This window comes from Ursus maritimus, unplaced genomic scaffold (genome assembly GCF_017311325.1).
Source record: "Ursus maritimus isolate PB19 unplaced genomic scaffold, ASM1731132v1 scaffold_15, whole genome shotgun sequence".
Lineage (NCBI taxonomy): Eukaryota > Metazoa > Chordata > Mammalia > Carnivora > Ursidae > Ursus > Ursus maritimus.
The window spans coordinates 52005643-52027143 of record NW_024423897.1 but is presented as its reverse complement, the minus strand read 5'-3'; the positions used below and the strand labels follow the sequence as shown (position 1 = coordinate 52027143).

Below are 21501 nucleotides of genomic sequence, written 5' to 3'. Positions count from 1 at the left end.
GTGGGAGCTCTGAGCAGACAAGATCTCATGCACACAGTGCATGGACTCATGTCAGGGAAGACACGCTCCAGGCTGTGAATCACATGAGGAGAATCCAGCAAACGTGCCTGGCAGGGCAGGTGGGACCTTGCTGTGGGAGCTTTGAATCCCATGCTCTGCAGTTTGGGTCTAAGGTGCTTGAATGGGAGGCTTCACATTTCAAAAAGGCAACTGCCACTAATGCTCATATGGCTTGGAAAGTGAGCCTGGAGTGTGGTAGGGAGGCCACCAGGAGGCCACCACAAAATCCACATGATGTGTGGCAGAGGAAGGAAGTAATCCGAGGGACTGCCTTAGGTCTATTTGTGAGCGTTTAGAGAGCAAGAGCTCTTAACTTGAATGACTTAAATGTGATACCATTATCCAAAAGGCACCATTGGAAGAGAAACAAATTGGGGAGGCGGGTAATGAGTCATCTCCTGGACTGACTGGTTTGGAGGAAAATGTCCAAAACGATGAGGGAAACAGTGTCTAGCTGTTATCTGGGATGTCTGCTTGGGGAGACGGCAGAGGTGTGGTTACAGAGACACATCCGGGCATGGTGAACAGGCAGCAGAGCCCGAGGGCACGATCCAAAGTTGGGGAGCTGGTTCACAACATTCTTGTGTAGGATGGGTGTTAGCAAGAGTGTGTGTGTGTGTGTGTGTGTGTGTGTGTGTAAGCTGTCCCCATGGTGTGAACAGTCTGAGGGGCAGACATATGGGGCATAGGCCACAGTAACCAAGTGGCCACGAGAAGTCCACACACCTGTTTTATAAGCAGAGATCATGGCGTGGATGTATTTTCTGAAGTTCGTGGATGCGCTTCAAAGGGCCTAAGCATTAGTTGAGTTTTAATGGGCAGAAAATGGGAGTGAGCTTAGTGAGAGGAGAGAAGAAAGGAACGGAGTTTCAGGCCAGAAAGTACATAGCGTATAGGAAAGAAGCCAGTGTCCATAGAGTGTATGGACCGGCGTGCTGGAGCACGGTGTGGGCAGGGGGGCTCAAAGGACTGGGGATGGGAGCACCCACTAAGAGGTGTCCTGGAGGGATGGGGAGGTGCTCTTGGAGGGTTTCGAAGAGAGAATAAGGCATGTTCTGCCCTTATGTAGGGATTTCGTGGCCTCTTTGGTCTCCCTGCTATGCGGCTGCTCGGTGTTGGACCCAAGTGGTGCCGAAGACCCTCTTGCTAACAGCATGGGGTGCTCCAACGCCAAGTCGGAAGTGAAATTTCAAATGGAACTATCATGTTATCACCCTGCGGTGCAGTTATCCCCCAAGTGGCCTTGAAACAGAGGTTTTACTAGTTTGCCCTGTGTTCAAAAATGATTATTATAGCACATTCTGAGCAGGGAGATGATAATGTCTCAGACACAAAATGATGTGGACGCTCGTATGAAAAATTGTATCAGATTCTGACCGTGAAACCCTCAAAAATCATAACCATATATTAAAACACAAGAACAGTCAGTAATTGCCCATGTAATTCCAAAGGGAGACGAAGGGGTGGTGAAACTGGAGAGCCCTCACTTGGGCGGTGGCAAGTTACTGCCCTGACCCCAGGATGTTGCTGGCCCTGCTTAGCGCCGCCGCCCCCCCACCCCGGCAGGTACAGTGGCTGGGGCTCGCTGACGTGTCCCTCTCCCTCCCCAGCTTTCCGGCGGCTGCGAGCTGACAGTGGTGATCCACGACTTCACCGCCTGCAACAGCACGGAGCTGACCATCCGCCGTGGCCAGACCGTGGAGGTTTTGGAGCGGCCCCACGACAAGCCTGACTGGTGTCTGGTGCGGACCACCGACCGGTCCCCCGCTGCAGAAGGCCTGGTTCCCTGCGGATCTCTGTGCATCGCCCACTCGAGAAGTAGCATGGAAATGGAGGGCATCTTCAACCACAAAGGTAGGAATCCTGAGGCACGGCCGGCTAGTGCCCACTGGAATGACCCTGGTGCTTCTGTCCCTGTTTCTTCGCAGCCTTGTCACTCATGCCTCAGGTCATTATCACTGTGGCTCTGGGCCTTTCTCATCCATCAAGAGCTGGAGTGGAAATGAGGATTTCACATGTTGCTCAGAAATAATGATTGCCTCGTTTCCCAAAATGGTATCCGTTTGGAGAACAAGAAGGGCTCTGTTCTTTTTGGGCCAGTGTCGTTCATAAATTGAGAACACAAAGAAGGTACCATTCTCCTCCAGGGAATGAAAGCAGGTAGGGGAGGTGGGGTCATATTCAGCTTCTCCTTAATCAGATTTTCACATTGTGGATTCTTTATTTGGTTAGCGTTAAATCCCAGGAAATCGAGCATGCGAGCCCTGAGTTTAGCCATGCCTCCTTTCTCCCCTATAAAGTATCTCAGAACTCACCAAAGTGCCCAGGCTCCCCACAGAGCGTCAGGATGGAGCTGTCCCCGAGGGAGACGGTGGCAGGTTGGGGCGGGATCTGGGGACAGCTGCGCTATGGCTCTGACGGCAGGGGCCCCAGAAAGAAGCACTTTTCCCCTGACATGACAGGGCATTTGAACCAAGGAGCATTTGGTGTCCCATGGTGGTTCTTTTATTTAGAGGTAACTGTGGCAAGACTGCTTTTCCATGCATGTCTGTGTGGGTCAGTAATGGGCTCCTGGCAAGAGTCTGAGGGCGTGTGTGTCCACAGTGTCCAGCGGGCAAGCCGCCGGACCAATGTGGCTGCTGAGCACTGCAGATGTGGCCAGTCTGAACTGAGAGGTTCTGCAGGTGTAGAACACATGCTAGGTTTCAAGACCGACCCAGAAAAAGCCGTGTGTAACTGTTTTAGAGCCATGATAGCTTGAAATGATAATATATTTTATAGAGTTAAATAAAATGTATTGTTATAATTAATTCATGTCTTAATTTCCTGTTTCCTTTTACTTTTTAAAACTGTGGCTACTAGAAAATTTTAAATTGCATATTCAGCTTGCTCTAGATTTCTATTAGACTGCTGGTTTCATTTCAGTGAAAAGCAAAGTTGAGACTTTAAGCCCTTTTATTTATAGCTTCTAGAAAAGTGCAGAATGTGTAGAGTTTATCTGCTTTGAACCATACCGGTCACAGTCTTCGTTTCTCTGGCTGATGGCAGACTCTTCCAGATCTGGGGATATGCACTTTGTTTTCCTGAGAAAAGATCACTCTACTCTGCCATATTCCAGTTCTTTTCTATTAATTTTGGAATATTCTGGCCACTCCCTCCGTCCGTCATCTGTGCGCTCTTTGCATTCTTCATGACCTGTCTCGGAGCCCATCCATTGGCTGCGGAGGCGCACTGAGCTCAGTGCTGAGCTCATTGCATTGAGCTCAGTGAGGCTGCACAGGATACGGTTACTCATTAGCTCACCTCATTAATTATGGGCACAACCCTGGTCCAGATCCCTCAGGGCCTAAATGTGACCTGAATGTCACCCCAGTAAGAAACTAGAGGAATTCGGCTATCATTTCTCCAGGGATCCAAACAGAAAGAGAATTTTCCGATTTTGGCCAAAAGCTGAGGTGTGGGCTTTCGATCCTGGAGAAGCTGTCTGTGAGTTCAGAGCATTGGACACCCCCAGCCCCCTGCTGTGGCCCTTCAGCCCCAGTAGGGGTCTGCGTTGGGCCAACCCATTGCCAGAGTACTTCCAAAGTTGCATAATATATTTAAGTCCTAGAGTTGGAGTTGAAAATAAAGTACAACTTTCCCCCTCGACTCTCTCACACAGAGGAGCCCTGGTGAACTTAAGCATGCTACAAATAACACTTGTTCTGAAAGATTTCTTTTTATATGTGCCTTCCCCATGGTGTGTTCTTTGCTGCCTGGTGTTCACAGTTGCAGGCTAGCCAAGAACCATGTATTTATCACACTTGACTTTGTCCTGAAAAGTTCTTACGGAGGTTGGGTTTTTGCTTAAGTACCAGTTCGTGGCCTGGGCCTTTTGTCTCTTATTCTGTGACACTCTAGTGCCTGAGAAGGTACTCCTTGCCCCTCAGAAACCCCGTCACGCCCTTTCTTTAACTAGAGGGTGTGTCTTCATTCAGTAAAGCCTGTTGTGAACTAACAGCTAGTCAGTAGATGGGGGCTCAGAAACCTCCATTTTTAACTTCTTTCCTGCATTTTTATTATTTCTATAATGCAGAGAAACTCTTAAGATTGTCTGTTTGCTTGCAGTGTTAGGACCTGGGCCGTAGATTAGGGAGGGAAAATCTTCCTTTGGGCTCTGTGACAGGCCTCTGCCAGAGTGTCCTGTCCATGTTCAGGTCCAGGAAATCAGGCAGCAGTGACCAGGGTCTCCACCTAGGAGAAGAGAAGAGAAGAGACCTTCGTCAAATAGGATGAGGATCTGGGAATGACGTCCAAGAAAAAGACACGGAGTCTTGGGGAGCCAGAGGCCACTGCCACCTTGGGAAGCAGGAGATCTGGATTTGCTTCAGCTCAGTGCACAGCCCTTCTTCTTGCTCTTACTTGGAAAGGAGTGTATGCCACCACGTTGCTCACATATTGGTGCGTGCGGGGCTGTTGACACCTGTTAGGCACATGCATCTGCTTACCCGACATCTCATTTTGGGCCCTGGGCTGGGCTTGAAGGATCCTGCAGTGAGGAGTTACGTGTGACCCCTTCTCTCCAAGAACTTGCTGTCCATCCCTGGTGCATCTCCTCTTGACTGTCCCAGAACGCTCGTTGTCTTGCCTTTCATGTACTTCCAGACTCATGCAGGTTGGGGAGTTGTCATTATGTGTCTGTCTCTAGGTAGTTTCTTTAATGTGTTGGATCTTTACTGCTCTGACCTCCCAGGCAGGAGGCACATTTACTGATGCCAAAATTTCCTCAGTTTTATTGCCTCAATAATTTTTTCATAATTCCCAAGTCCAAAGAACTTAAATTTCCATAAATTTCAAACGTAAAAATCATGCCTATTAAGGTCAGATGTCTATTTGGTTGTGAATGATATTTTAAAAATTGTGCCGTGAATATCAATACATCATCCAAGAAGGGCCCAGTCCTCACCGTGAGCGCTGCGCAGGTTCATGTGGTGGTTTTTCAGCGCTGCTAGCATGGGAAATCTGTTGGACAGTGAGAATACTTGGAATTGGTGAGCAATAGGTCTCTCACTTTCTGTTCAACCTGAGTGGTGTGAGTAGAAGGTAAAATGAACAAGACATGTAATTGCTCGATTTGTTTTCCAAGGAGATCGTTTTATGTGTGAAACTAGTTTCCAGTGTGAACATTATTCTGTTGAAAAATGCTTTCCATCTTGTGGGAAAGGCCCACAAAGGCAGGTTGCTGGGGGAGCAATCTTCACAGAGCGGCGGCGTGGATGTTTGAGGTTCCATTCCTGTCTTGCACTGGCTGCCATTCCAGCTTCTTCACAGCATCTCCAACAGAAGTTAACATGGGCACCGAGCACATGAAGGTAGAGTAAGGGTTCAGCAAATCCTCCGGCTCATCCAGTCTTCTTTGTGTTTGCGGCTCATACCATCTGTGTTACATCAGAATCTGGGCCGGGCTCTAGACTCTGGGACTGTGTCCACGCCCGGGGAGTCTGACTCGCAGCCGGGACTGACAGACACGGGTCTCCCGAGCTGCCCTGGGGATCACGTATGGATTTACTGCTGAGATCCATACCACATAATTATCTTTAATCTCTTAGTAAATCCAAGGGATTTTTCTTTCCTGCTGTCTCAACTTGTAAAACTTGTCACCTTTCTCTGTTCATTCACTTAGTCTTGGTCACAGAAAGTAAACAGGAATATCAGCAGTGTTTATTTTTCTGACGAGGCCAGTTCATAACGTCCCCTTTCTTATGCTACTCTAGCTAAGTGATTCAGCTTTTCTCTTCACAACCCAGGTGACCATACGTGGTAGTGCTGGAGAGTTTCTCCCTGCCGTCCCGTGACAGCCCAGCTCGTACACCTGCCGCAGGGCGCACACGACCGAGGCCAGAAGGCAGAGCTGGTGGTGACACCACATTAGTTTTCTATGTGGTAAAATACACATTACATAAAACTTACCATCTCAACCAGTGTTCTCTTCAGGGGCATTAAGTTCCTTCACATGGTGTCCCTTCACCACCATCCATGCACCGAAGTTCTGTGCCCAGTGAGCACTAATCCCCAATACCCTCCCCTGGCCCCCGGCAGCCACCATTCTGCTTTCTGTGTCTAGGAGTTTGACTCCTCGAGGGTCCTCATGCAGTATTTCTCCTTTTGTGATTGGCTTATTTCACCCAACACGATGCCCTCCGGCTCCTCCATGTGGTAGCACGTGTCCGAATGCCCCTCCCGTCTGAAGCTGAGTAAGAGTCTGCTGTCTGTTGATCTGTTCGTCCACTGATGGACACTGGGGTTGCTTCCAGCTTTCGGTCATCGTTAATAATGCTCCTCCGACCAGGACACTTCCAGTGCCTCGAGTCCCTGCTTTTACTGCTTTGGCAAGTATACCCAGAAGTGGAATTGTCATGTGATAACTCTGAGCATGCCCACCACATTTGGGTACCTTCATCTGAATAATGTATTGAGACAGACTCTCTTGTCCAGCGCCGCCGTCGCCGCTGGAGACCTCCCAGCCCCACCGTGCCGTCCTCTCTTACTGTAGCTCAAGCACAGATCCCGTCGCGCTGCATGCCTCCTCTTCCTTCAGTGACTTGCTGTCGCTTAGAGGGCAAAATCCCGGTCTCCTGACATGTCCTACAGGGCCCTGCGCTTCACACACATGTGCACATACCCCAGGTGTGCACACACCCTCCCTCGTGTGCCGTGTCAGGTAACAGGAGGGGTTTGTCTTACTGCCTCGCCCCTACCTGACATTCTCTGACCCTGCTTACCAAATAAATGAAAAGCCCTAAAGGAAGAAAATAAATGTATCCAGTGAGTCCATGGAGGTGAGGGGAGAACAGAATAAATCTTGGTGCAGTTACCAGTGTTTCAGCACAAAGGCTAAGCTGAGGGTAACACAGTCCCAATGAGATGTACTCAGGGACAGAAGACCCACAAGGAAACCCACAGGAACTCACTGCAAGTACTTTAAAACAGATTTCAGCACGTGCAGTGGGTGCAGCTATGCTGCTAAACTTACAAACATGATCAAGGAAGTACAGGCAACACAGGTTCTCAACAGCAGGACTGATGAGGGAGGAAGAGAAGCTTTTCATCACACTGAGAGGAAATGAGAACAGAGAGAGGGCCCTGGAGTCGTGGGCACAGAGGGGAGCGGTACCTGGAGGCCTGGGAGGGCAGTGGGCTCCCCTGGGGTGCTCTCTCAGCAGGGGTCTGCCTGGGCAGACAGCACAGTTCACTGGGATCCCCTCTGTCCGGGTCCACCTTACATCTCTCACTTCAAAGATGCGCACTTTATCTGGATATGTTCATAGGGCCATTCGTCAAAGTTCAGAGAAATGAACATACTTTGTATACCAGAGGTTGCTTCTGAGAATTACTAGTAATTTCTTAAAATGAATGAGTGAATGTGCCCAGAGCCCATGCCTGGAGGTCAGAGCTCCACGTCTGATTCTGAGGGAACCACTGACCACAACCGCTGGGTGCAGAAATAGCCTGTGTTTCCCTGAAGGGCCAAAATGCAGTGCATCTGAGCCTCTGTCTTCAGCCTCCCTGCCTCAGCGTCTGGGCTCAATGAGCTGGTGGCCCCGCCTGCTTGTGGGTGGCCACCCTACCACCACCCACTCCCCGACTTTGGAAGGAGGCCAGGTCTCTCCCATGGTCTCAGCTTCCATGTCCCTTGGTCTCCATTTTGTGGAAGAAAGACCAGGTGACAGGACCTTCTCAGGTTTGCGGTCGTGGAAAGGAAGGACTCCACAGGCCACCGGGTGTGTCCTCTTCCAGGGACCCGAGGCCCTGCCACCTGCATTCCCAGCTTGTGCCCACCGTCAGCTGGTCCCCCGGCTGAGAAGGCAGGTCAAAGCTGTTTTCCTCCTCAGAATACAGCAGGTATGAAGATTCCTCAACCCCATCCAAACCATTCCCCCACCTCTCAGAGCAGCATCAGCCTAGCACAGTGCAGCCCACAGAGGGACGTCTTATCCTCTCCTGACAGGAGTCATGGCCTCATCCTGTGCTCTCCATCCCCCCCACAACTGCCACCCAGAAAAACAGCAGCTCTGCAGAGACTAAGGTGCCTCTTTAGAAATCTCTGTGACCAGAAACACAGCTCCCCTATCTGAGGCCTCTTGCATTTCCTCAAGAATCTTGGGGATGACTGGGTTTAAATTGGTTCAACTCACAAATCCCCTTTCCCAAATCATGAAACACTGCCCCAAAGGTGAATCAAAGTCTCCTACCTCTTGTAACTGCTTATGACTTTTAAATGACCTAGAAAGTTCTCAAAAAAATCTAAAGCACTTAAAAGGCTTTAGTGATATGAAAAAATTTAGTCGACTATATTGTGATTCTGGTGTATTAGACATTTACTTAATGCCAGATTGCCACAATTAATCAGAAAACACACCCCAGGCAAAGACGTTTCAAACCTGTATCTGCCCACATAGTCTTTAAAAATATATGTAATGGAAAACGTGTATACTTTTTGAAAAAATTAGCTTGGAAAAGAGCAGTTTTTAGTCTGTGAGAACAGCTGCTAATGTAAATCCCTGTGGGAAGACAAGCTAAGGAACACAGAGCCCCACCAGGAACAAAGACGTGGTCCTTCTCCTGAACACCATGTAGCCAAGACGAGGTGATCAATTCAAGACCTATGATTAAGGATCGTTTGCTGTGCAGCATGTAATTACGGAGCCGCACAAGTGGGCCATTACTCTGTGAATGCTTCATGTTGGAGGTATTTTCATGTTCCAACTTTACATTAAAGTGTTTATGAAAACAGGAAAAAACTATGAAGAGGTATTAACATTGTCCATATTAAATGATCACAAAATTATATACAGAGCAAAATCATAAACAACGAATGAGAAAACCGTCTTCCCACACTTGCTTTAAATGGCCATGAGACAGTGTTCAGGGAGAGAAATATAATCAGGGGAGAAGGTTCACCAGGGAAAATAGGAGCACGCTCTCCTCCTCGTGACTCACGGGCGGGGCAGGGAGTGGCCGCAGGTACAGGACGCAGGCCTCCGCATCCTGCTTTTCCAACTGCCTCCTCTCTGACGCTGGTCCGTATCAGACTTTGCCATTTATTAGACAAGCTGAGGTTTCTCTCTTCAATGTCTTCTCTCTAATTAGGGTCTGCAGAAGCCGGGAAAAATTACAGAGATGATATGTTTGGTGAAAAACTTTAAAAATTGTGTGCTGGTTTCCATTGTTTTGACCATGCATAAGTGCTGTCCACGGTGGGAAACGACAGTGTATCCCAGTCACACTGAGTTGGCACTTGTCTCCCTGATTTATGTAGCAGACCATGGCTCTGAGAACACCTGATAAAACAGCACCTAAGAAGTGGGGGCCAGACAGACCAAAGTGTGTTTTGGCTTTTGCCTCTGCATCCCGTCCTGCGTTCAGAGACGCATGGGATGATTTTGCCATTATGTGCCCAGCGCTAACTTTCCCATAAACGGTGAGGATTTTCATAGCTTGGACTGTAGATCCTGATAGCCGGGCTGCCACTACAGGGAGAAGGGAAAGTGCCTGCAGAGGTCCCAGCTGATTCTGAAGCAGCAGCAGGGGCACAAATGCACAACGAAAGCTTTGGAACCGGTTCCCAGAACCATGAACGTGGCTGCAAACCGTTTGCACACAATTCCAGCAGCCCCACATACAGAATGTTGTCTAAAGAAGAGAAGAAAAAGCAGATTTTAAAAACTCCCTTTTAGACATTTCACATCAAAAATGAAATCATGAAAAGGTGTAAGCTGAGACATCTTAGTCCTACGATCCCATTTACCATGTATAAATAACCATCTCTATTCGTTTCTAAACTCCACTTCGGGGATTTTGTTAGGCAGATACAAACACACACTTACATAAAAGGTAGCACATTTTGGCTTTTTTCACCTGGTCAAGCCTTGTAAAAATGACTCCAGGCCAGTACGTAGAGGCACGTGTCGTTCTCTGTGGCGGGCATGCCGAACTTCGTGTGTGCACATAGCCTGCCCCCCAGTGGTACACGCCTGAGCCGCCCCCCGGGGTTGGCGGTCTCTGGCTGTCCCTGCACGCGGGGTTAGCCGTGACACGGAATGCTCACAGTCCGGGTGATGGCTGAAGAGTGAGTGCATTTATGGAAAGCAAACTTTTGAAGAAGAGTCGCCCGAATCCTAAATAAACACAGCAGAAAAAGTTCGTAAATATGCTATATAATGACATTTGTTTTTATTTATTTTTAAATTTTAGTAGGAGTCATGATCATGCAATCTGTACCAAACCCCTTGAGTTCTCTAAGATCATTTAACCTACTTAGAAAAAACAAAACAAAACAAAACCTAAAACTGTGCCCTTTGAATACAGTCATTCTTTAAAATCATTCATATAAATTAAATCACAAGTTTCTGTCTGATTCCGGGGGCGGGGGTGAGATTTTGATGGACGTTTTCCCACAGAACTCTGTACAGGAGCATACAGTGGAATATTCATGTAAATAACATTTCACCAATTTCTGTGTTTTTATTCCAGATTCAGTCAAAAGGGTGCAAGTTAGGAGTTTGCCGCTAAATGTCAAGGGTGGTAGTTTCCAAAGAGTAAACAGCTTTTTGCGGCACCACTGTTTTGCCTCCCATGCATACAGAGCCGCTTATGAATCCACATCACACCATCCCGTCTGAGAAACACATCCATGAGGTAGCGTCCATGGGTTTTCTAACGGGCTCTAAAGCCTCCGAACAATCTGTACTTCCTGGAGGATTCAGTTCATCACTGAAATTTCACAATGAATTTTGAAAAATACTGTTTTTAAATACCTCCCTGGTCTAATCTCCTTCCTTCTTTACAGACAGTATGGAAGGGTTTTGGAGGGGATGAGAGAGGGGTGTGTTGTGGGGCCGGACATAGTCAGAAGGTTAAGGAGGCTGACCTTTGAACTATCACCCCCACAGCCAGCTCTGTCCAGGAGGAGGATCCTGGTTCCTCTTCTTGGCATTCTGGGTGGACCAGAGCGGGGCCACCCTGGAATCTTCCGAGCTGCTGTAGTGTCTGAGCCATCAAGGGGCGTTTTAGTGTGGTCTGACCAGCATGACAGGGATGCTTTGGACAGCTTGGTCATTGCACAAGGCTCGCAATTCAAGGGGGTCATCATTTTCCCAAAACTTTTCTAGCCAAGCTCAGGACAGGGTACCCAACATGTTTATTCTTTGGAGGGCCCTTTCATACATTTAAGAGGACCGTAAATAGGCTCGTTTGGCCTTGGCTGCGTTGCAAGGCAGCTCTGGAATCCTGTATTATTTCTAACTGTGATGTAGCCCTGTGTGTTCAGTTGCATCTTTTCCCTTCCCCACCTCTGTTCCCGAGTTTGTAGAGCTTTGAATTTACTAGAAGGAAAACACTGAAGTGCTGTTCTTAGAGATTCGTTTCCTCCTGTCTCAAAAATAATTAGACCATTTCAGTCCTGGGTTATGGAGCAGATTGTTACCAGACAAGGGAGGAGGGGCGTATTAGTCAGCTCTGGCTACCAAAATAACACAGACTACATGGCTTCAACAACAGCAATTTATTTTTTTCAGAGTTCTGGAAGCTACAAGTCCAAGATCAAGGCATCAGCAGGGTTGGTTTCTTCTCAGGCCTCTGACTGGCTTACAGACGCCCCACTTCTCGCCATGTCCTCACATGGCCGCCTGTGTGCACACCCCTGGGCCTCTGTGTGTGTGTCCAAATTTCCTGTTCTTATAAGGGCACCATTCAGATTAGTACCCACCCTAACAGCTTCGTTTTAACCTAAGGACCTCTTTAAAGACCCTGTCTCCAGCTGTGGTTATGGTCCAAGGTACTGTGGCTTAGGACTTCAACATACAAATTTGGAGGTAGGAGGCACAGTCAGCCCATAGCAAAGGGTACTGTTGGAGTGTTAACAACTAACAGTAGGGGCACCTGGGGGGCTCAGTCAGGCGAGCATCTGACTTGACTTCAGCAGGTCCTGATCTCAGGTCATGGGATTGAGCCCCACATCGGGCTCTGTGCTGAACATGGAGTCTGCTTGAGATTCTCTCTCTCCCTCTGCTCTCCCTCTGCCCCTCCCCCATGCATTTGCATGTGCATGCTCGCTCTCTTTTTCCCTCTCTCTCCAAAAAATAACCCCACAGTAATAGCAGATAGGATGTGTTGAGGGCTTATAGTATGCCAGGCACTGTGCTTCTTGTCTCTACATTTAATCTTCAAGGTACTCCCAAGGGCAGTAGATATCATTGTCATCCCCATTGTTTGAAGAGAAAATAGAGGCACAGAGAAATTAACTTGACCAAGCTTAGTAGGTATTGGAGAATGGGATTTCAAGAATAGCAGTCAGTCTTCAGGTTCTTAACCACTGTGCATCCTGTTTCCACACAAGCTGGAAGGAGCATTTGGTCCAGGGGAGAAGCTGTAGCCTCTAGAGACAAACTCAGTTGCTCAAGACCAGCCATCATTTGTGGAAGAGCTGATTCCAGAAGCTGGTCTCTAAAGCCCACTACAACCGGGACTGTTTGCCTTCCTGGAGCTATAGTGTACATTCCTGAGAGGCCACGGCCCCTCCAGCCTTCCCTCACCCAAAGAAGTCATCTTCCTGGGAATCTGTCTTTTTTTCTTTCCTTTGGGCCACTTCTCTCCTCTTCCTCCTCCCCTACTTAAGAAGAGCTTTATCTTCCATGAGCTTTTTGTGAGCAAATGAATGGAAAAACCATTCCCATTTCTCCCTCCCCCCCACAAAACAAAACAAAACAAAACAATCAAAATCTGCCACTTGTTTCTTAAAAAATCTGAGGAAGTAAGCTTCCTGTTGGGTCTTCCCATCCGCCCTCCCTCAGTGATTTTGTGGCCTGCCTCCCGCTCTCTCAAGTTTACCAGAATTGGGACATCAAAGCATGGATTGGCCATCAGAGGTTGGTGACATCGCTCTAATTTTTTGAACACTGCTGTTTTTGTTATTTTTAGGGAACACATTTGTGAGGTTCCCGTCTCATGTTGCCATTCTGCACATAACCGCCAGAGCTGGTGCAAACAGAGAATGTCACACAGTGAGTTAAAGTGAAATGTGAAAAAGGAGTACTTGAATGTGTGTTTTGTTAACGTAAGAGAAAAACTCACATCGTTTGTGAAAAGATAGTAAGGAAAGCAATGAAAAGGAGCCTATCGAATTTTTGGCACCCAAACGGAGTGTTTGAATGCCTCAATAAAGGTGCTTTTGTGGATTGGCAACTGTGCTCGAAAGCAGCAGGAAATAATGTGCTGAATGGAGCCTAAGAGGCAGGATTTAGTCATCCACCCGCTCCCTCCAGAGCGGGCGGTGCTATCTGTGGGCTAAGAAACTAGACAAAACGCCCTGGAAACAGGACTATCTTTGTGCGTGGAACCTGAGAGGCCCGACCCTGGTGGTGCAGCTGTACCCCAGCCAGCGCCGTGGACACGCAGCGCAGGGGGGAAACGCTGGTAGGAGGAACGCAGGGCTGGGGCTGGCCGGAGAGCAGCCTGGAGTCCCATCCGCAACTGCAGGACCGCCTGGGGCTCTTACTAATTGGGGGTTCAGGGCCGGCTGGAAGAGAGGCTACACAAAACCCAGCAGGGTCATGAAGGGTGTTTCAAGTCTCAGGAAGACACTAGTAATTTTTAGAGGAAATTACAGGTGATATTCCTCAGAGTTACGTCATTAGAGTTTCAATACCAAAATGTAGCTGATGCTCTTTTATATATCCCACCTGTTGTATCTAAGGTTTGGGGGACCTTTTCATCCTGTATTACCTGCCTGGTTATTAATGGTGGTTTCCTCTTCAGGAGAGAAAGACTTTAGGCCCTTTAGCTTTCTTGAATTCTAGTTTTACAAATAGCTTTCTGTTACGTGTATTTTTAGTCCTGATTTTAAAAGCACCATTTGTATAGGGACCTTTTATTCCCCCTGGTTTTTTGTTTTTGAAGACCTCCTTTGGCAAAAATAACCTTGCTTCATTTTTTTTTTTTTTTGGATAGGTTAATAACAGGCACTTGAACATTCATTGAAGTTCTAATTTTACGTATTTGAGGAACAGTTATCATGGGAGAGAGTTACAGGAAAAGTGATTCTTGGGGTGTTTTGACCAAAACAATTTTTCTTTTCAACCAGTTTAAATAAACGTAACTTTATTGTCATGAGAATGAGATTGTTGTATATTGCCCCACAAATATGCAGACAATGACTTTATATTCCTTCAGTCTATCATTTTCAATAAACCATAGATCCCTTTATTCAGAAGTCATTAATTTGCCTAATATGTTTCTTTCTCACAAAATTTCTTCTCTGAATTTGCCGACTTTTCTCTAGTAATTTTTTTCACGCTCTCAAGTTCTTGAGCTATTTGTATTTATGTACCCATTACACTCTATTTTTAGAAACTTCTTATTTTGAAGTAATTTTAGACTTGCAGAAAAGCTGTAGAAATAGTACAAGGAATCCCTGGACCCCTTTACCTAGGCACCCCCCCCCCCCCCCCGTGTCATATGGCACCTGACCCTGGTTCAGTGGTCACAACCCGGAGCCTTGATGCAGTTCTGTTAGCTACACCACGGCCCCTTCTCGAGTTTTCTTTTTTCCTGGCTCAGGATCCAATCCAGGACCCATGTCATATTTAGTCTTTTCCAATCTATGGTAGTTCCTCTGCCCTTTTTTTTTTTTCTTTCATGATCTTGACACCTTTTTTTAATGATCTTGACACTTTGAAGGTATTACCAGTCCTTTGTTTTTAAGTGGTCCCCAGATCGGGCTTCCCTGATGTTTTCTCATGACTAACTGGAGCTCGTGCATTTTTGGCAAGAATACCACGAAGATAACGTTGTGTCCACCTCTGTGCCTATCAGAGGCTCGGGAGGATCCTGACAAACCCTGTTGCTGGTGGCGGTGACCTTGATTGCCTGGTTAGGGTACTGACTGCAGTGTTTCTCCACTGTAAAGTTACTGTTTTTCTCTTTGTAATTTACAAATACCTCGTGGGAGGTCTTTTGAGACTATACAAATATTGTTTCCCATCCTGCCTTTACCCACTCATTTTAACATCAGTGGTTCTCGCCTGCTCTGTGCTGTCTGCCTACTGGTGATTCCCGTCTTCCTCGTTTCTTTTAAATGTATTAATTAGAATTCTGGAAGGAAGAGCTGCCCCTCTGCCTCACTTACGTATTCAGTTATGTACATCAGTGTGGAGTCATGGGTATTTATTTTATTCTCTGGATCATCCTCCAGTACTATTGTTATTTATTTTGTTATTCAGATTATTCCAGCTTTGGCCATGAGGAGCTCCTTCAGGTTGGACACACCCCGTCGTTCTGTGCACGCTTCCTTGCTTTCTGACACCACAGGATTTTCCCAGCTCATCTTGTGTTTCCCTTGCTCCAGTCCTGGATCAGCCATTTCTCCAAAAAGCCCTGGTTCCTTCTTATTGGAGAATGATATTAGAAACTAAGATCTGGGTGCTAGGTTTGCTCATAACCATATGGTATCATGACCTTTAGGTCTTCTCAGTAGACATGTATGTGTGCCTGCCCCCGTGCACACACATGCCTGCATTCATATTCTCTGTGTCTGAATGTTTGCACATATGTAAAGAAACAGGACTTCAAATCATACTGCAACCTCCCAACTCCTGGTCAGCAACACAGGGTTCATTCCCCTGTCCTCACCTGTAACGCTCTGGCAGCCAGACACCTGCATCTCATCATTAAAAATGAATTTTTAATCTTCATCTAGAAGCCTGTATTTTTCCTCTTTGGAAAGGGAATATTTTCTTGACCTAGAATGACTTGACTTTAAAAGACTCAACTCTACCTATTCTTACTGCTGACCCGTACCCCTATGAGACACAAACTTACAAGTCTTTTGTCTTTGGTTTTACAATATAGACTCAAAATACTGTTTTTCAAAAGTCACTTAGGTAAACTCTTTCCTTTAGTGTGACTGTTTTCCTTTGTAAGGTGGCCAGTCCTTCGTGACCGTGTTTACCCACATTTGAGCGCACGTTTGTATGCATGGTAAGTCCTAGTTGGTCTTGATGATTTATCTGAGAGTAGAAGGTTATAAACCAAAACCATGGCTCCAAGAGTAAGCACCCAACCTTCTGACACACAAGTATCTCTCTTCTCTTCTTCCCAGTACCCCTTGCTTTTGGTCCTCAGAGATCAACCTTGGGTAACATTTTTAAAAGCACTGTCTTCGGCGTTAGAGTGTCTTTTCTTTGTGACACTTGTAATTATATGTCCAGACATCAAATAAATATCAAAAACATATCAAAAATACCAGATGCCTTAAATGGTTGTCTTGAACCCACCCCTTGTGATTAGTTACATGTCTGTCTCCTTTGTTTGCAAAGCTCATCTCCATCTGTGCTAGACCGAGCTCACCGTTCCTTTCTTTTCCTACTTGATAGAATTCTCACGCTGCAGGTCGGCTCATTCTGTGCCCAGAGCTTTGACCCCATTGTACCCATTCTCAAACTTCTCAGTCGCTTCCGATTTCCTTGCTGGTTGCAGCACATCCTCACCTCTTCCCAGCTGCTCCTAGGAAACTGAGGTCCCCGGCCTCTGTCCTCCCTGTCTTCCCCTTCCCCACCCGTGGCCACGGTGCCCACAAAGCTTTTCCGTTCGCAGGCTGCTGAGGCCACACTGGGTCTTTCTTGCCTGAACTTGGTGCAGACTTAGAGCAAATTCCGATCATACCACCAAGGTAGAAGTTAGCCTTCGAGTTCAGAACCTACCTCTGGGAAGCTTTTGCCCCACGGTCTGGGTTTTCTCCCCCTTTGCCTCAGCGCCTTACACTTACTGACATCGACTCTTCAGTTGGTTCCGTGCCCATCGCTCCAGTGGATTAGATTAGCACTCCTTACAGCTAGGAGTCATGCGGTGCCTTTAATATAATTTATCTTTACATACTTTATAAAGGGCCGTGTTACCTACTAAACACTCTATAATAATCTCACGCTTCCACCAGTAGAAGGACGGAGGGGATGAGAAGTCTTCCTTCCTTTACTCCCTTACTCCTTCTATGTTGTATTTCTCTCGCAGATGTGAACTCGATACGTGAAGAAGGCAGTTACTGGGGAAATTTCACATGTCTCTTAGCCAAAATTGTTGTATTTGTTTTCTTTCTCTGTAGTAGAGAACATATATTACCCATAAAATAATTAATTTCCCTGACAGTTCTTTTTTTTTTTTTTTTAATTAATAGCCCTAGCTTAGCAGTCTATATTTTTGGAAAGGAACAAAGTAAAATATTTAATAAAGATTGTAGTAAATGAAACCTTAGAATATCAATTAACTTGATTTCCTTTAGGACATAATTTTTACTGCTTTTTTTTTTTTTTTTTTTTTTCCAACAAGGAAGGTGGTTATTTATTCAGTAATAAAGTTTTCTTGCATAAAAAGTGCTCTGTGCAGAATTCTGCCTATTGCTTGGTCCTGGCATGAGTATGCCATTTGGATATATCACGGGGAAAAACAACCTTGGGCTTTGCTTTTGGTCTTTTGAGAAGAATATGAGACAAATCCTACTTTGTAGCAGTTTGTTTTAGGGAGGTGTTAACAAGAGCTCAAGACAGCTTTCTTTGGGTACCTTGGATTTATTCTTTTTTTGTAGTTGTGAATTGTATTAAACTGAGAAAGAAACTAGAAGTCTATGCTATTTTCGCATTTTTTACTTTGAGAATTTTAAAAATTTACTTCACAACTAATGTGGGCGGTGGGGGAGGGAGAACACAAGTTTAACTTTTAAGGAACTAAAAAGACAACATTTTTTCTTAGCATACAATAAAACAACACTAAATCATTTATGCTATTAGGTTAAATAAAACAGAGATAGAAGAATTATTAGTAAAAACTCAGGAAAGTAGTGTACGATTTTGTTAAGTACAGGCTTCAACAAATAACACCCCTTCAGGAAATGTTTAAGTAACTGAGGGCCGCATTACAGTTTTAGATGTGTGGGGAATATTCAGGTGCCTGCCTCAAAGCAGGAGATCACAGGGCCATCACAGTACAGTTTGGAGAGCACTGTGTGTGCTCCTTGAATTAATGGGAAACAGGAGAGTGCGTACACTTCCATGGAAGTTGAAAAGTCAGACCTCATGATTGTTAAACAGCGCAGTATCGCCTACGAAGCCGTTGTGCTGTGTGAGGCAAGGAAGAGAACACATGGAAACTTTCAAGGAAAGAGTAAGAATTGATGTAGGCTAAAGAAAATATCCAATTTCCGAAAAGGACAAAAATGAGCTTTTAAGATGCTTTACTAAAAACGCCTTTACAAATCACAAGTAAAGATATTTGTTTTCACTTGTATGGCTGCTGCTTGTAAGGAAGAAGGAAGATATGTTTCTAATAAGCGAGGAGGGGCATTTTAGCACAGTGATGTAACCAGTTGGCTATAGACCGAATTGCATTGCGTTTCTTTTTGTTATCAAGTCGCATCAGGAGGCACTGTTTGTTGTATGTCTCAGAGAAGACCTCCATCCAAACGTACACAAAGCCCAAGTCAGCAGGCCTGGCGCGGGGAGGGCATCCGTCACTTGACATTTCAGTGCGTCAGGAAATCGCAGCTTTGGCTAGAGCAGGGGAGGAGAAACATCTGGCTCACAGCGCGCCCTCAGAATTTTCTTGAGCTCCAATTAGAGTCACTGTGGTAGAATGTAATCCACAGCGTCTGGATATTCCCACATGTGAAACCCAACTGGAAAGCAGTGCTCAGAAGCAAGGCAGAGGGAGCGGCCGTCCACGGGAGCGGGAGCGGAGCTGCGCGGCCAAGCCTGGCTGGGCCCTCGGGCCGCACAGTCCCCGCCTGCCTGTGTCGCCTGCTTGCCTGCTTCTGAGTGCCTGACTTTGCTGGACAGTGGGTGACTCTGGCTGCTTGTGGGGACAGATAGGGTGAGAGTTCCAAGCCTGTAACCGCAGGTCAGCTCAGCACCCACCATGCCAAACGGAATTAAGCCAGTCGATGCACTGGACTCGCTCTCGGCCGTCAGCTCAGCCTACCGCAGCGGCGGGCCGCCCGGCACCTGCAAGTACTGGATCCTCGACCTAGGTACCCACGCTTCCTGCACATGCTCCCTCCAGCCTGCTCTCGCTCTGGCTGCTTCCTCGCAGGGGGCTGCTGGCATGGCCGCTGCATGCTCTGAAACAGAAGTGGTTTGTGCTTTCACGCTGCAATGTGTTATGTGCTGCCCGCCTGAGAGAGGGGGCTGTGGGGGGCTGTTCCGTTGGGGGCTATCGGAATGGGACGAGAAGCAGCCTTGTTGATTGATTGCGTGGCTGTAAGGCATTCTTAATATCTGGGGACTGCTTTTGATTATCGTTCCTTTCTTGTAAATGGCATGTAAACAGTCTAAAGTAATCTGTGCCACAAATTGTCTTCTTATGATTTTAGTTGGTCTTATGTCTGTTTCAGGTTTAATTGGGGGGAGGCAGTTCAGACTGTTCCAGAAAATGGCAGTGTCCTGCATGGATGTTTAGCTTCTCTGGTTCCTTCTCTTAGGAACTGTGGCCATATGATAAGATAATGTAAAGTTATATTCCTGCAACCACTCAAGTACGTTTAAGGGAGTGCGTGTGCCAGGCTCCGGCTTTACACACACAGCTAGACTTAAGACAAGAAAATGTGATTCCTGTAAAGGTCATTTGAGAAGTCGATCAGTTCCATGTTAAGGAACAGGCAATAAAATACAAAAGAATGAAGTGAGGGGAGGAACGAGGTCTGTGGGTCTCCATAGAACTGCCCTGCCATGCTCTGGAGGAGGCTGGCTGTCCAGCAGCCCTTTCAACATCTGTCCACACTGTACAGCCGTTAAAATGAGCTGCTCACCAGGCTGTCTCTGGCGTACAGGCAGGGATGACTTCTGCCAGGATTTCGGGCCTGGCCTGGTGCACTTCTGAGGTTTGCCCCCACTGTCGGACCAGCCGTTAACTCACATCAGTGCTTCAGAAGGGGGCAGCAGGGGGGACCCCCAAGGGGATCTGGTGAGACCTTCTGGGCACTTCCAGTTTGTTGTGAGCTCAAGAGAGGAGGGATGAGGTGGAAGGACCCACCAAAGAAGGGGAGGTTGGAAGAAAAAGGCAAAAAAATGTGCTTTTAGCATCTGAGGGGAAGTGTTTTTTCATGAAATACCAGGAGAAGACAAGAAAATGATCTGGTTAATGGGCCTTGGAAGAGATAAGTGTTGGCTGCGTGAATATTAAATTCGTGGGTATAATTGTTATTTTTTATAAATATTCTGTATATTTTTTGTTCACGAAGCTATCAAGACATTTCTAAGTCACCAACCCTAACTTTTTTCGTATTTATGTTCGTTAAATTGTTTGAGAATGGCCTTCCTCTCTGGCGGTATCCAGGCCGGGCAGGTCCATTAGTGACAGCACACACTATGCGTTCTGCACTGGGGTGGGGGGGGGATGAAAGTAGATGATCCAGAAGATCTCTTCAGTGAAAAGAATAACGTCTGTGAGGGAAAAAGAACAGTTGGTAACAACAAAAGTCTGATTTAAAGTCTGAGCCACTCAATAGCTCTGGGTCTTGAGAAAATTACCTTATGTCTCTTGAACCTCGTTTCTTTGCGTAATGGGAGTAGCAGAACACACCCCCCCCCCAGTGTAGCATAAGTATCCCCAAAGCTTAGACCAAAATATTTTAATGAGCAGTTTTGCCAAGAGATAATGGATTTTAAGACACAGCATTCTTTTTATAGAGAGAATTTGAATCTTAGCATTATTTTAATAACTTAGAAATTCTTCTGAAGAGACATGATTTAACTTTTTAAATATTGGAGGACAGTTATACTATTCTGTCTTTCATTTGCCCTAGATAGAGTTTTGTTCTGGCAGTTCTGAGACTAATGGAAAGTCCAAGTGATGTTATCCAAGCTGTCACCACAAAATTTTTAAACTACCACAAATTTGGAAAGAAATTGATGTTCACTGGAATTTTCATGGGAAAAAAAATCTAATCTCTTCACAGTAATGGGTAAATGAGAGAAAGCAAAATTCTGATTCTTTTTTTCTGGAGAAATATGATTGTCCATCTCTTCCCAAACCTTTTTCAAGACAATTTCCAGAATGCCATGTTTTATCAGAGTGATATTTTAATACATTCTGATTCTACTTATTAAATTGATTATGGGGAAAGAGACGTACATCAGATTGAAAAAGGAAAATTAATTTTGAGTAATACCCAAGAAATAAATCCCAGAATAACTTTAAAATACCCAGCAAATCATAAGAGAGTGATAGCAAAGCCGTTCTTTAGACCCCCAAGCAATTTGGGGGTTCATTTATTGAAGTACCTTGGAGAAAGGTTGTTTTTCTGCTTTCTGAACATAATCACTGAGGCATTCTCCTTCAAATGTGAATTAGTCTTGCTTGGAATAATCTTCATGAAAGCCCGTTTTACGTGCAGACCTTGCCACTACCAATAACTTACAC

General features: G+C 46.2%; 1 protein-coding gene across 2 annotated transcripts in view; it reads left to right on the top strand.

Annotated features, from left to right (window-relative positions):
* The window catches only part of TRIO (trio Rho guanine nucleotide exchange factor), a 238077-nt gene that overhangs the window by 160551 nt on the left and 56025 nt on the right, over window positions 1–21501 (top strand). For both annotated transcript variants that reach the window (XM_040630542.1, XM_040630543.1), the window contains exon 33: window positions 1671–1914. In XM_040630542.1, the coding sequence (XP_040486476.1) occupies window positions 1671–1914 (244 nt within the window). The remainder of the gene's footprint in view (window positions 1–1670; window positions 1915–21501) is intronic.